Source organism: Sphaeramia orbicularis, chromosome 16 (genome assembly GCF_902148855.1).
Source record: "Sphaeramia orbicularis chromosome 16, fSphaOr1.1, whole genome shotgun sequence".
Classification (NCBI taxonomy): domain Eukaryota; kingdom Metazoa; phylum Chordata; class Actinopteri; order Kurtiformes; family Apogonidae; genus Sphaeramia; species Sphaeramia orbicularis.
Genome location: NC_043972.1, coordinates 18,960,288 through 18,977,073, shown reverse-complemented (window position 1 = coordinate 18,977,073; position 16,786 = coordinate 18,960,288). Strand labels below are relative to the sequence as shown.

General features: G+C 36.3%; 1 protein-coding gene across 2 annotated transcripts in view; it reads left to right on the top strand.

Moving 5' to 3' along the window:
• Positions 1–55: 55 nt before the first annotated feature.
• Positions 56–16,786, top strand: part of LOC115435701 (oxysterol-binding protein-related protein 10-like) — an 89,077-nt gene continuing 72,346 nt past the window's right edge. For both annotated transcript variants that reach the window (XM_030158293.1, XM_030158292.1), the window contains exon 1: positions 56–433. In XM_030158293.1, the coding sequence (XP_030014153.1) occupies positions 213–433 (221 nt within the window). In that variant the 5' untranslated portion in view covers positions 56–212. The remainder of the gene's footprint in view (positions 434–16,786) is intronic.

The window sequence follows — 16,786 nt, the reverse complement described above, 5'->3', positions numbered from 1 at the left end:
AGAGAGAGAGGAGACGAGCACCGCAGTATAATACTCGGAATATCCCTCCAGTCTGTCAACACAGTCAGAGTAGGCTGGAGTGAAGCTCCACTTTCCACTGTCACACTCTCTGCATCACTTGAATCCCCTGAATCCACCGCCTCTACTTCTCTGTTGTCCGTTAGTTTCGGGTGGAAGCGCAGACATCAGCATCAGAAGCGGCAGCAGCAGAGATGAACCGGTCTGTGAGCCCCGTCTGGAGCCCCTGCAGGAGGCAGGAGCAGCGGGGCGGTCAGCAGCACAGCCCGGCTGCAGCCGACCACCGTGTCCCGTCAGGGTCCAGGGACGGTGGCGCAGGGTCGGGCCCCCAGCAGCACAAAACAGCCCGCAGCAAACGGCACCTGGAGGGGGTGTTGAAGAAATACACCAACCTGCTCCAGGGCTGGCAGAGCAGGTAGGTCACAAACCACTCTAATTAATATCACATGATCAATTTATGTTAATTGAGAAAAAAAAAAAAAAAAAAAAGGGGGGGGGGGGGGAAATCTCAGATTCTGACACTGCAGTTTGTCTTTTAATCTCATTTATGATATCATCTCTGAGCAGTCTGTGATATCAGTACTTTATGACCATGACATCATAATATTACAAATGTCTCCCTACAAAGAAAAAGATCAGAGCTGAAGAAGTGAACTGATTTTCCTAATTATTTTAATAGTTTTTTCTATGCATGTAACACTTTACCCATATTTACTGTTAACAAGATAGGCATTTTTATTGTATTTCATTACTCATTGAAGTGAAGCACTTATGTGCACTTATGACCATTTCTCTAGTAGTTTGACACTCAGTGAATTAATTATGAGCAAAACCTCAATTATGAATTTATACACAGTTAGGAACACTTCATTTGGAGTTCTTGGACACTATTAACCCATTTAGTTATATTACATAAGAATATTTATTAAGAGCCATTTAGGGATAATGCATATTCTTGCACTACCACCTATTAAGATCTTATCATATTAAGATCATAATTCATGTACAATGGTTCCCTTACTTACAATCAATCAGCAGTAGGAGGGAAACCTGTTATGTAACTGTTGTTAATGACCTAGTAGAATATGATCATGTGGAATAAATTAATAGGTTATTCATGATATAATGACAGATAGTCAGTATACTGCTGGTATGTGTGCTGATGTTAAAGTACATAATTTCAACATCAACGAGTGAATATTTATCTTTATGGAAAATGTACCTTTTTATTCATTCTATTTTCTTTTTTGTGATGCAGAAAAGAAAAGCAAGCTAAAACATATGACAAAGTAGAACAAAAATAGATAAATAACTGTCAGCTCACAGGAAGAACAGCATATGACAGTTTGTATGATGACTACAATGTCCACAAGTAGAATCAGAGTCAGAAATACATCTATAGAGGCAAGACCCAAGTAGGGTTGAGAAACGCCCAGGTGGAAGATTAGAAAAGTGAAAACCACAATCTAATCAAACAGACTTGAACCTCCCCAGCTGCAGAAATGGAACTAGCATTTGTCGTTTTATTTAAGCTTTATACTTTGGATAATATAACCAAATATGATAATGCAGAAAAGGTGTCTACTTCCATGTTTTGACGGTCCAGAACTATAATCATACCATATACGATGTCATAAATAGTTCAGTTGAGTGGCCCAGTGAGGCAGAAATCAGTGTGAAAGATGAATAAATAAATCTTCTTATGATAAATCTTTGTGATTGATGTGCTTTTTAAGCAATTAATAAATGAAAGGAGATTTTAAAACTCTATAGAGTATGCAACACATACAATATAATGAAAGTGTAACCTATGTGTCAAATAATTTCAAACATTAATTATCCACTTGAACACTTTATGATGTTGTACATGTATCATTGTAATCCTTGACTATCAACATATGATTAAATGTCACCTTTTCTGTGTTGTCATGTTTGGAGCAGGAGATATAACACGAAATACATAAGTAGAAAGCACAATGACATTGCAATAGTATTTTTTTGTTATGGCTACTTTTCTGAAAATGTCCCAGGTCCCATTCTACACACAAGTGTACCTAGTTTAATGTTTTATAATAAATGTGAACAATAGTTATGTATATTTCTTAGACTATATGCACCTATATGGAGTGTTCTTGGTGAAGTCTCATGTGAAATCAACCCAGAACAAATATGTCTCACTCGTGCTTTTATCAGTTATAGAATATTCACATTTAACTAGTAACCAACTTTTGAGAAACAAAATCTTCTGAACAGCTTTACACACCACATTAATGTTCATTCATGTGTTCTTGCATCCATTCATTCATCTTTATCCTCCCATGATGCCTCACAGAGAGGATGTGGGGGTGGGAGTCCCAAAAACACTGAATGAGTCATCGAGGATCAGGAAAGCCCTGCACTCCTCTCCTGCATCTCAATCCTCCCTCCCCTTCCTTCCTCTTCCTCCTCTTCCTTCCTCCTTCTTTCTGGCTCTTTCACTGCTCAGCCTTGCTGTCTTGCTCACTGTCCCGGTGGATCGATACGAAAAGCATCCAATCGAGTAATGAGCTCCATGATCACACTTTGACACTGTGTGGTATACTTCACTTTCACACTCTCTGTCAGCCCTTCATGTAGCATACTGCTGCTTCACTCCTACACAGAAATCATGACACACCACAATTTGAGTGTGTTTGTTTGAATACGGTATAAATATCTCTGTTCCTCACAAAACCCTGCTCTTTGGTTTCACTTTGCGTTCTGTCATCTGAGACACACGACGCAGTGAAGCGGCGGTGTCATGTTTGCATCATTGTACTGTTTGTTGCTTTACTGGTTCGCAGTCTGTCAGGGGGGATTTCGTTGTGGTTATTTGTTGTGACAAGAAGTTGACGGAGAAAATACACCGGAGAATCAGAGCTGCTTCTAGTATGACAACTAAACATACGGTATCCACCTAATTAATAATGTATGAAGGCTGTGTGATATGATCTAAATCTCATATGCTGATATCGATCATCTCTAATCCAGGTGATGTTTATTATCAATATAAAGCACACTTTCCATAAAGTCATGGTAATAATTAATCAATATGGGTGATTTAGCGACCAGTGGCAATTATTTGAACTGTTGATGGAGGATATGTATTATCGATATGTCTCATGTTCTTGTTTGTTAAGCTATAATGTGCCAGAAAGCACTTATTTCAGATTTGGTGCAAAATTCACTTTATTTTAAGGATTAACTGATTTAAATGTGGTAGTGAAAGGGTCAAAGGTCACTATGGTGTCCTGTCACTCGTAGTCCATGTTTGCAAGCGCTGAGTCCTAGGAATATCTTCAAATTTACTTGAACTTGAATTTCAATGGTAAAAGGTCAAGGTCACCATGACTGCCAAAAAACCCTTCAATTTTGGTTCATAGCTTGTGAAAAAAGATAAAATCTCACACAATGTGTAACAGAATAAAATGATGATCTGCAGACATTTTATTTATAGAAGGTCAAAGATTGTTCAAGCCAGTTTTCAAGCCGCTGCAAAAGTTTGAAGGCACCATGTATCTGAAAATGAGTTATATTCAGGCATGTCAATATGAAGAAAACTTTAATTAAGCAAAAAAGAAAACACTTGGTTTGTAGTGACATTGAATTGTGATTTGCATATTACATCCAAATGAATATGCACCCTCTACAATCACGGTAAAAGCCCTTGTCAGTTGTTTTTTTTTTGTTCTGGTCTTTTTAGAAAACAGGGAGTTAAAGGGACACTAGATATTATTGGTCCATCCTCATATAAGAAGTGACATGAAAACATGGAAGCACATATTGTGGGCTCCATGAAAGGTGACCACTCTGTAGACATAAGCAACTGCTTCTAAGGCAACTACAGTACAACTCTTCTCATTTAGGAGGTTACATAATGAGAACCTAATTATGAATATTATATTCATTTTGTGTAATTGGATCCTTCTAAGGGGTGGCACGGTTTTCTGGTGATTAGAACTATCGCCTCACTGCACCGGCATGGGACTGTCTGTGTGGAGATTAAATTTTCTCCCTGTGTCTGTGTGGGGTGCTCTCTGACCTCCTCCCACCATCCAAAGACATGGACTCAACAGGTTAACTAGCTGATCTAAATCACCCTTAGGTGTGTGTGTGAAGGGGAATGGTTGTTCATCTGTATATGTTGGCCCTGAGATGAACTGGTGATGCATCCAGGGTGTGCCCTACTTTCACTCATAGGTAGCTGTGATAAGCCACCTGTAGTCTCCCTAAATCTTACACTCTGAACCTTCAGTACCTCAGTCTTTACTGTATATGAGTCTGGGCAGACATGAAAAAACCTGCAACCTGACTGGCTGATGTAGGAATTTGATGAAATACAGCAATATAATATATAACAATTAAATGACACATACAATTGCTGAAATATTAACACTATTCTGTGTGCATTGTTTTTGCTTGAGAAGCTCTATCCTGCTCTGTTTGCAGTCTGAGGAACCCTGACATCAGTCCACTGCAGACAACACAACCTTACAATCCTAGAAGTAGTGCTCTGACTGTTGTATCTTTACTTTTGTTTGTGTTTGGAGTAATATGTTCAGAAGAACATTAGTCATGGTCTGATCAATGTATTCAGGCAAAATCAGCAGTGAGCCCACAATTATCAGGATCCTCCTGGGTATTTGAGCCTGTTGTTCAATTGACACCCTATTAATTGCTCATTTGAGGAGCCGGCTTGTTCTTACCCATGTTATGTCTTGCTGCAACATTTTCTGCTCAGCTCCAAATCATCATATTGTCACTTTAAAATTTTAGCTGTATGTTTTGTTGTTGCAATATACACTAGTTTACATTAGCAAAGCCATTTTGAGAACTATCTAAGCCAAGTTCATGTAAAGCAGGGGTTTCCAAAGTGGGGTACACTTACCCCCAGGAGTACTCGGAAGAAGCCCGGGGGTACTTAAATTTTTTGGGAAAAATACATTGAATAAGTCATCATGTGCCAAATACAAAATACATGATGAGAATTAATGCTGAAATATAAACACAATAAATACATTCACACAATAGTTTCATTATCAATCCTCTTGTTTAAGCTTTGGTAACATTTTAAGAACATTTTTATTTTATATTATTTAAAATTAGTTTATTTGAGTAGCTAAGTAATTATTTTGCTAATGAAAGGTTCATTTATTAATTAATGACCAATTTATTTATTTTTCTTATCAATGAAAGAGGGTACTTTTCAGTTTATATTTTGCACACAAATTGTGTTTTTTTTAATATATATTACAGTTAAATATGCTGTTTGTTTACAAAGTTTTGAAAATATAAACAGACACCTTTTGATTTTGTTTTTAAGGTTTGGGTATTTTGGATCCATTCGCACACATGTGCAATAACATTAATGGTCTAACACTGTGCTAAATTATGTATTTTTCATTTAAAAAGGAAAATATTTTTGCAAAATGACCTTCAGACACAACCATGCACCTAAATCTTGCACAAACTTAGTTGAAATGCTAGAACCCAAATAGTTAAGTCCTCTGACAGTGATATTTTACCACAATCTTTTGCTAATCTGAATGGATTTGTTTTTGTGCATGAATTTAACCTAACCTTAACTATGGCGTAGTGACAGCTTAAACATAGCAGCATTTTTTTTTGTTTTTTGGTCATTTCTTATACTGACTGTAGTGGTGCCACTTCATCAAATGCTGCTGTGGGTCATAAGAGAAAGTAGGAGTAAATGATATATGTCAGGTTGGAGGACTCATTGAATTCCTGTCATACAGGAATAAATTCTGGATCAGGCTTTTGAAGTCTTCCTCTGGCGCTGTGGTTGGCTGCCTCCTCTATCAGACATACTGGTGACTCACCTTTTAAAATGCAAATGCTAATGCCACTTAAGGTCTATCTGTAGTCACAGTTTTCCATTGCGGCTCCTCGACGCTCCTTCCCATAAGCAGAACAAACTGATTGCCAAGGAGATCTTCGAGGTCATTGCATCAGTTTTCCTGTAATTCTCATCTGTAGCTATAATCAGTGTGTGTACAGCTCTGATCTGGCTCTGGTCTGAGTCTCAGGCACTCAGGTTTCTGGCTGCCACATATGAGTTTAGATCTGAGACAGTGAGTGATGCTACTTATTACTGACAGCACTATGCTCTGTAATACCGGTGTTATCACATCACATCACTCAACCTGCAGTTCACCTGACACTCCTTTATAAAGAAATCTGATTAGAACAAAGCATATGGACATCATTGTTTGGCACCTGAAAGTGGGAAGAATAACAGCTTGGGCCTCCTTCTTCCTGTGGTTTTCTGCTCTGAGTAGGTGGCAGCTCTTCACAGATTGGTGCTAAGTCAGGCATGAATCCACCTTCACATTTGCTACCAGATATACAGTATTTTATCCAGTGCTGAGATAACTTAATTTTGGAAAAGCTGATGGGGAAAAACTACATTTAGAATGCGTATTATCGCCTTTGTTTGTTTAATGTTTTCTAATATGTGATACCTTACCCTCTTGTCATGTATGTTCTTATCTTCTAGCTTCGGACATGATGTGTTGTTTGTCTTAATTCAAAGCACATGACATGGGAGATTCAGGGGTCAAAAAACTCTACATAATCCCAATTTTAGATGGTAGGACTTGATGGTACCAGCCCATAGGCGTTTGTTCTCAAGTTTTCTTGCAGAAAGATTTAAAACACGCTATTGTAAAAGGGTATATTTTCCTAAATGTAACCATCTAGCTTTGGTGTTTAACCCTATAACACCAAATATATCATTTGATGCATGAGTTTTGAAGCCCTCTACATGATCAGTGTGATTTTTTTTTCTTGAAAAACCTGATGTATACAATTAAATACATGCAATACACAGATAATCCACCAGGAGGAGGAATTCATTCCCCAGAGGGCCTTTCCCAGTGACACTAACAAGATTGTCACTAATGAGGAAGGAGGCAGAACTTTGATAATTTTGAAAAGGAATTACCAATTTGTTAAACATGTTTGTGCTATTATGTTTTTGTTGTTCAAAGAATAATAATATTGAGCATTGAGACCCAATGTATCAAATATGATACAAAATTAAAACTCATACATGGAAACTGGCATATTTTTTGGGTTGTTCAGAAGGACCAATAAAGCTCCAGTTTCAAAGAACTGGGATTTTCTGTCAGTGTTTCTGTTAATGGTTCAGGCTTTACAGGGTTAAAGCTGACCAAGTTAAAAAAAAAAAAAACAAAACAAAAAAAAAAACTGCAACTAAATCTTAGAGTAATGATGGAAAAAAACTGAAAATGGCTTTCTTACCATGCAGTAACTATTTTAAATTGAGTAACACTGAGGCCTGTCCACCTTGGTTTGTAACCTCTGCTAATTCTGTTTAGTCCTTACATTTTATTCAGTGACAAAAACCTGAGGTCACTATATGCAGGTGCAGGTGCAGGTCCATCTTTGTTGTCAGCCATTGTTCTTTTCATGATTATTTTCCTCCTCATCTGGAGCAGTGCTTTCTACCATATGAGAATATCTGACATCTGTCATTTTGAGAGAGGTTTCCCTGTTTTATAACTCTAACCCTCACTCCCACCCCAATCCCCACAGACCTGAGGGAAGGTTCATTGGTTGGTGATATGATTTGGAAAATCAATGAGGCAGTGGGTTTGTGCTGTCCCAGAGGGCCTTGCAGCACTCTTCAGCACATTGCTCCATCATCTGCCTTATATAGGGGATATGAAAAAGGGGATATATGCCTGTCAAAGAAATCCTCCATCTCTTTCTTTACCTGTTTTCGCTTTTCCGCCCGTTTCCTAAATTATATGAGATGACATAATATGATTTCTTCTCTGTTTTCATGAAACTTGGTGGAAGTTTAGGGCATGGGCCACAGATGAACCCTTTAAGAAGAAGAGCCCCAGACTATATCACAACTAGGCTATGTAATATCCTGTTCAGGCCAAACATTCACGCAATGACACAGGCAGAAAACTTGCATCTACTTACAGTGTTTCAGTCTGTAACATTATGAAAACCTGCCAGTTTTTATTAATATATTAATGCGACAGGTTAGACTGTGCATTATTTAAATAGCAATAATCTCTTTACTTTTATTTAACTGCAGGCTTTTAGGCTTTTTGTCGCTGGATATAATTTACACTATTTTAAATTATGAATGAGGACAGTGATAGTGACTTCCTTACCACAGTTGCGTCCTGCTGGAATTATCATAAGTGTTCAGTTGCACGTTTGCTAATTCTTCCACTATTGTGTGTACCGTACAAGTCCCTTCCTTGCATTTTCTTTGTAGAGATTTAATAATTTAGTCAATGACACTATTTTCAAAAGCACTGCTGTTGTGTCTTGCACTCAGCATTGCCCAAGGTGAGGGTGATTCATTGAAAGAATTAGCTAAACAACACAGCAGAGTTTTGGCCCCGATTCCACAAAGATCTTGGATGGAGCCAGACCTCTCCAGCACTGGAACTAACAGTGTGAGAAAGGATGAAAAACAAACACTGTACAACCACACTTCTAAACTGATTTATGATTTAACAATGAGTCCACGGGTGAAGCCTTGAGCGAGCTTCAGTCGAGCTGAGACGAGCCAGAGAGAGATGAGTCTTAAAATCTATTCACACAGGACTAGTATAACCTGTGAACTCTAGTGGTTTGGATATTAACTAACCATATTGGTTATTCATGCAGTGTGTTCTACAAAATAAGCAATATCTGTTTTTTTAGTCAAATTTACTGATATTATTCTTCAGTTTTCATGTCCAAGGCAGGTTCACCACTTACAGATAGCTGTTGAAAGACAGAAACATGTTCCTTACTGTAGCTGTCAGGCTTGTTATTCATCCATCTTTTCTCAAACATTCAGTTTTGCTGAGCCTCCTGGATTTCCACCTAAAACACTTTTAACCCTTAAAGACCCAGTGCTACTTTTGTGTCAGTTCCCAAATGAATGTTTCTCTCTATTAACCTTTCTTAAGCAATTTATCACCATTTATTAAAATATTATCCTCTGTATTTTGTGTTTTTTCCATAAAAATCAGGTATTTTCCCATATTTGATTAGCTGATTATGTAGATGTTCATCAAAGCTCAGATTAGAGTTGATTGTCATATATAGGAAACTGAGAAAAATAGAGAAAACGTGACTTTTTCAGGTCAAATCTGTCATTAACTGAACATAAACCCAGTGTGTCCATCCACTGTTATTGATCCAACTCCATTTGTTTTACTAGTGAATCAATGTTGTAGAAGTTGACGGTGTTTTTGAACATCCAAATGGGTCATATCTGATGACCATGAAAAGACAAAAAAACTGTATTTATACCAAATTATTTCCATGGATTGATAGGATTAGTGGATCAACAGGTATTAAACGTTTAGATCAGTAGATGCTTTGGGGTCGTTAAGGGTTAAAACATTGATTTTATCACCAGTGCAGCCTCCATCATCTTATCATCCTAAATCATGAAATAGTCTGAATAAATGCATGAGGAACAAAAAATGTTGCACATCCCACAAAATCATGGAGATGTCAGTTTGCATGGGATTAACATTACAGAAAAACCTCTGCGTTTTCTGAAACAGAGTAGGTAAATTGTTCAGTAATGGAATTATATTTTATAAATTACAGACATGACTTATTCATTTGGGGTTATCGTGGCTGAGTATCAGGCAGTAGTACCAGTCATCCACTGTCATCTAGCTTTGTGTTTTAAGAAGAATATAACCCACAAGCGTCAAACATCCAGCCCGGGAGCCAAAACTGGCCTGCCAAAGGTTCCAGTGTGGCCCGCAAGATGAATTTACAAAGTGCAAAACGCAAATATTACTCTGAAGATATTAACAGTCAAGGGCATCAAACTCAAAAATAATAGCATAATAACCTAGAATAATGACTCCAAATGTTCTTCTTGTTTAATGTGAGAAAAATAATATGTTATGCCTCTAAATAATGGCAACACCAATTTTGTCTCTTTGATTCATCGCAAAGAACATTAAATTCTGATATCCTTTAACAATAAAATGTCAATAACTTGAACAAATATAAACAACCTGGAATGTCTAAAGAAAAATAAGTGCAATTTTAACAATATTCTGCCTGTTTGTGCCTTGGTAGATCTGATCTGTTCATAAGTTGAGGCATAATATTGATAAAATTGTACTTATTTTTCTTCGAAATTTCAGTTTTTTCCAGTTATTCACTTTTTTTTTTTTTTTTTTTGGATAGAAATAGTTTCAATCATTTAATGTTATTTTTTGCACTAAAAAATTTGGAGTGTCATTATTTATAGGCTATTATGATATTATTTTACACACCTGGCCCACTGGAGATCAAATTGGGCTGAATATGGCCCCTGAAAGAACATGAGTTTGACACCCTGATATAACCATTTAAGTGGCATGAGTTGACAAAAAGAGGGAAACAAAGGCCATAATTTAAGATTTGTTTATGATTTGATCGTGGCAGAAGAGGGAGGTGGACCTTCTGGTTGGCCCTGGTGGAGGTCTGCCCTTCCAAAGTGGCCTTTGTTCTTCCTCTGTCATCTTATGCTGGTCGGTCTTATTCACCTTATCACTTTCTTACTATTAATTGTTTCTTGTGGTCACATTTGTTTTCATTCAGATTCTCTCTTCACTGTTTTCTCTGACTATCTGCTATAAATTATTTCATTTTCCCTTAGCTTTTATTGCGATCTATTCATATTGTATTTTTCTATTTCTGTGCTTATCTGCTGTTCTCTGTCATCTCACACTAATTCTGTCTTCTCCTTCTTTGTTCAGTCTTTATTCATTCATCATTTATCTCATTTATCTCTAAGCAGCAGTCATTACATCATCTGCTTCCTGCTGCTCACTCCTTTTTATGCAACTCTTTGTCCTCCTCGGCTCTCCCTCTGATCATAAAACAGACCAGATCCACAAATATTGCTTAACAATAGAAACTGTTTATTGCAAAATGAGGATCTTATATAGTTTTCACATATTTTCATTCTAGGCATCCTTTTTTTCTAGCTCCTAATTTTGCTCCTCATTTTGGTTTTCATTGTGTTTGCTGCTGACCTCAGTGCCCAAAGGCTACTGAGCACATGATTGGCATCTGAATGAATATTTGGAGCCACATGAGACCGGAAAAGTCCTTTCAGGAGACATTGGGAGAAAACAGTATGATCACAACTCTTTGCTGCATAAACAAACTCTGGGATTGAAGCCAGTAGTGCACCTGGGGTCAGTTTAATTTCCTGTTCATAGATCCTTTGTGCATTTGTAAATTTGCATCTAACATTATGCAATACAAGGAATTATATAACATCAGCTGCTCAGTTTGTAAGAAGAGTTTAATTATGGTAAGGTCAAGAGGATTTGACAGAGGACAAAACTACATTTATTCTTTTATTCACCTATATATGTACATTATACAGTGTCTAAAAAGTAATATTAATAAGTAATTGAGTATTCTATTGACTAATGAAGAATTTCTCTATGACATAGGTGTCAAACATGCAGCCCGGGGGCCAAATCTGGCCCACCAAAGGTTCCATTCCGGCCCACAGGATAGAAGTGCAAAAATTAACCTGAAAAGTCAAGATTGTCAAAATCATTTTTGTTCAGGTTCCACATACAGACCAGTGTGATCTACAGTAAAAATAACAACACAATAACCCATAATTAATGACAACTACAAATTTTCTTTGTGAAAATGAATTATGTGGGAAAAATTTAAGTAAAAAAAAAATAACATTACACTGTGAAAATATTTTCATTTAAAAAAAACTATTCTTTCATAATACAATACAAAAATATATAAATAAAAAACAAAGATTAACAACCTGAAATGTGCAATTTTAACAATATTTTGCCTGTTACTAAATGTTTTGTGCATTTATAAATCCGCTGTGATCTGTAGTTGTGTTAATAATAAGAGATGTAATACTGTAGAAATTGTTCAAATTTTAGTTCCAAACTCCAAAATTTTAACAATATTCTGCCTGTTACCAAATGTTTATGTAACACTGTGTGTAATGCACATTAATAAATAATAAGTCGAGGCATAATATTGTTAAAATTACGCAAATTTTTCAAATGAAATTTCTGTTTTTTCAGGTTATTCACATCTTTTTTGTAAATGTAAATATTTTCATAATTTAATTGTTTTTTTTGTTTTTTTTGTACTAAAACAAAATGGAAAAACTTGGATTTGTCACTATTTATAGGTTATTAAGTCATTATTTTACTGGTCTGGCCTGCTTGAGATCAGATTGGGCTAAATATGGCCCCTGAACCAAAATGACTTTGACACCCCTGCTCTATGACATATTTATTTAGCCTATAAAGAATGAATAGTAAACATGTAAAGCAAGCAACCTTTAAGTATACAAAAGTGAAAATAGGACAGGTGTCCCAAAATTAACCACAAACTGGTTTTATTTAAAAGAAATCATCAAATTTTGTGACTTAAATTACATACAAATCTAGTGTATTTATATATCTAATATAAACACCTTTATTTATATCCTCCTGAGATCCGGGAAAGTGGAAGTTTGGCTTTTTTACATTAAACAGTTGTCTTTCTTAGAAACTGCATAATGCAACAGTTTTTGGGTTTTTTTAGATACATTTTAGAAGTTTTTTTTTTTTAAATTAATTAATTATTTATTTATTTATAATGGAATGTCCTTTGCAATGGACAGCGTTTCTTAAGTAAAGTGTTAGACTTTTGTCCCCTACAGAGGACAAAAATGCTTTGCTGGGTCTCTGGAGGATATATAATTTTTTGAAAAATGGTTACACAGCATTTCAAATAAATGAAAACACTGAAAATATCATATAAAAACATAAATAAAATGAAATAAAATAAAATAACCACATTAAAAGTAAAAAAAAAAAAAAATGGCAACAGCTAAAAACGGAATAAAAACTAGAATAGGCAGGGTTAAAATTAAAAGACAATTTGGTAGAAAAGACCTGGCCAAAACACAAACAACAAATAAATCCACATACCATATATCAAACCTAAAACTAAGCCATAAATTGAAAGAGTTTCCAGCCCAAACAAGACAACAAAAAAACCTTTAACTTCTGTATTTTTTACACTTAAATGCACTTAAACTCATCCTTTTCATCCCTCTGATTGCTGAACACACAGTAAAAACAGACGCGTTGTAAATGTGATGTACTTGATGATCATCTGCAGTCACACGAGCAGTGAAGAAACAGATTGCTGCGTGAAAACAGATGTGAATGAATTATTCATAGCGGTCTCTTTCTCTTCACTCCCGGCTTTCCTTAACTTCCATTAAACCGTCGTCCTATTCCATCCCTCCGTCGTTCCATCATTTTCTCCGTTTTCTTCCACCTGTCCCTCCATCAGCGTTCCTCATCTGTGCTCTGAGATGCTGCTCCGTGACCGTTAAACACTCAAGGGTAAAATCGCCCTCAGCTTGCATATGAGCTTCAGTGTGAGATGAAACACTCTCATCACGGATCAGGAATGCTGACTGGGCAATACCATACACAGTGTTAGTGGGTTTGTATGTGTGCTAGAGAGAGAGACGTAGAAACTAAGGGAGTGATAAAGTATTAACAACAACCAGAGCACAACAATGACTCCCAGAGGACGCTCTCTTGCTTCTTCTGAGATTTCAGCGCCATCGTACTGCAGGCGATTTTTAAGAGTCTATATCTCACTTTCACAACCAGGCTACTCACTCTCTGAATAAGAAATATGACGCCTGGGTTATTACCTCACCGCGGAGGTTATGTTTTCATAACCATTTGTTAGCTTGTTAAAAGGATTACGTAAAAACTACTGCACTATATGGAAATATACACTATAAAAAAAGTCCTACATGCAGTATCTCATCAGACAACCTCTAGCTTTGATTATAAGACTCATTCGTTGTGGTGTTCTGTATGCCCCACAATGCTAATGCCATGTCACAATAAAAGTCACAGCATTTTTTTACATCCACAATAGCATTAATTTTTCACCAGTATCTTCGACTGATGATGTGAGAGTCTTCTCCAGCACGCTCCAGAGATTATCTATGGGTTTTAGGTCTGGAAATACGCACGTTTCCAATGAACATTTGTCCATGCGATGGCTGATTTACATATCGGTGGCCTTGCCCCCCCCACCCCCGTTTGAAAATCTGCAGAAAAATTTATTGCTTTGACCAGGAATTGAACCGCAGTCTTCCATGTTGCAGTCTGAAGCCTTTTCTATTGAGCTATTTTCTAGTCATCTGATGCACTGACCTATTTGTTATCTGATTGTGTTGGTAGTTTTCAGCATGTGACGTTTACATCTAAGCCTCAGGGTTAATTAAGATTAAAGTGTACGCTGTGTTATGAAATATGACCGTATTGTACTGTGTGTTCTATAAACAAAGCAAGCAGTCCTACTGAGCAGTAATATGACAATTTGGAGAAGAATATCACATATGTATGTTTATATAGCCCCCCCCCCATGACATTTTTTCTGGATCCCACACTGGCATGTTAGTATTTTTTCAATTGATGTGAGCAAAAGCATAGTGAATTGTTGTTGTGTAGTTTTATCTTTCCTCTCCTTTAACTAATTTCAGTGTGAACAGTATCCATTGATTCTTTTATGATTCTTTTCTTAATTTCCTCTTTATGTTCACGGATGTTTGCCATTTTAATCCTTGTGCATGACTGGAAGCCACAATATATGTACATGGACATTGTTCAAGGTTCAAGGTTCAAGGTACTTTATTATTCCCTAAGGCTAATTATTGTACAGCCAGCAGTACACACATTAAAAACAATGACAGATCCAATACAAAAACACAAATCATACACTATTCACTATTCAGGAGTCTGATAGCAGCAGGAATAAAACAGTTCTTGTTCCTGTTGGTCCTGATATGTGATAGGGCGTATCTGCGACCAGACTGAAGCAGCGTGAACTCAGACCATAGAGGGTGGCTTCAGGACCAACTGCACCTTATTCAAAGTTCTGACCTTTTGCATGTGTGTAAGGTCATTCAAGGTCACTCCTGCAATTCTGCTGCACACCTTTGCAATACCCTGGAGTGTGTTTTTATTTTTGATATTGAGTAGACCAAACTGACAGACAAAAGAAAAGGTTAAATTCGACTCAATAAAACAAGAATTAAAAAAAAAAAAACACACACACATTGTAAAGAAGCTGAAATCCATAGACGTGCTAAGAAAATTATATACAGTTGGTATAAAAAGTATTCAGACCTCCTTAAAATTTTCACTCTTTTTTTCACTCTTTGTTATATTGCAGCCATTTGCTAAAATCATTTAAGTTAATTTTTCCCTCAAGCACCCCATTTTGACAGAAAAAAACAGAACTGTAGACATTTTTGCTGATTGATTAAAAAAGGAAATCTGAAATAGCACATGGCCCTAAGTATTCAAGGCAAGGCAAGGCAGGTTTATTTATGTAGCATATTTCATGTACAAGACAATTCAAAGTGCTTTACATAAAACATTAAAAGCATTACAGCAGAGGCAATAAAAAGTATATAAAACAGATAAGCAGATAAAACAGATGAAAACTTTAAGCTTAAAAGAATAAAAACTCTCTTCAATGCAGCTTAAAACAGGTGGGTCTTTAACCTGGATTTAAATAAACTGTTTTCAGACCCCTGTAGAATAGTGACGTAAGAATCAGAAAAGCTGTACAAAGGTAAACCCAAAACTTAAAGAACTAATCTGATGATGACATTTTCAGAGGATATATGGGTTCAAAAAGTCTAATAGTACAGCTTTTACTCAGATTGCTGTTGAGATATTTTTACAGAAAACCAAAATCTTATTAATTGCCATTCTACTGGCAAGAAATTACATCCAACCCTCTTCAGCTCTGTGGACTATTAAATGTGGACTTGGGGACAACCAAACCTCACATGACAGGTTCTCTAAATCAGATTTCATTTGTGAATATGAATACTTGGTCTAGTGGAGACATATTTCATGCTTCAAATGATTTTCTCATTTACTATGAAGGGAAATTCAATTCCCCTCACACAGCTGACTGTGTGCATTGCAGAAATCCAAAGAAAATATAAAAGTCACAGTTTTCAATACTGTTGAATGATTTTGGGTAAAGATTTGCAACATTAGGAGTCCAGTTGTTCAAGCCTTGTGTATGTCCTTTAAGTACCAGTAAAGCAGAGAGAATAACACTGGGTTTAATTCAGAAGGGCAACACTTGGATACTGACTGACAGAGCAAGGTGTTTGATATTATCTGCTGTAAAATGTGAACTTGCAAAGCCTTGAAAATGCACAATAACAGTTTTGTGTATTAGGGTTGAGAATAACTCCCCACAGGTTTATTTTTAATGATGGTTAATGGTGATGATTTTTTTTTTTTTGCAAATGAACAGTTTAGTTCCATATTAAATGTTGATTAATTAACCCAAAAAGACCCAGTGTTACTTTTGTGGCAGATCCCAAATGAATTTTTCTCCATATTTAACCTTCTTAATTGACTTAACATCATTTGTTATATATTATCTTCTTTATTTTGTGTTTTTTTCACTGAAAATCAGGTAATTCTTGTATTTAATTTACTGATCATGTAGATGTTCATAAAAGCTCAGATTAAAGTTGGAGGTTATTATATCAGAAACAGAGAAAACTGAAGATGAAGTGACTTTTTCAGCGAATATATCATTAACTGAACATAAAATAAGTGTCCATCTACTGTCATTGATCCAACTCTATGAGTTTTACTGGTGAATCAATGTTGTAGAGGATGACGGT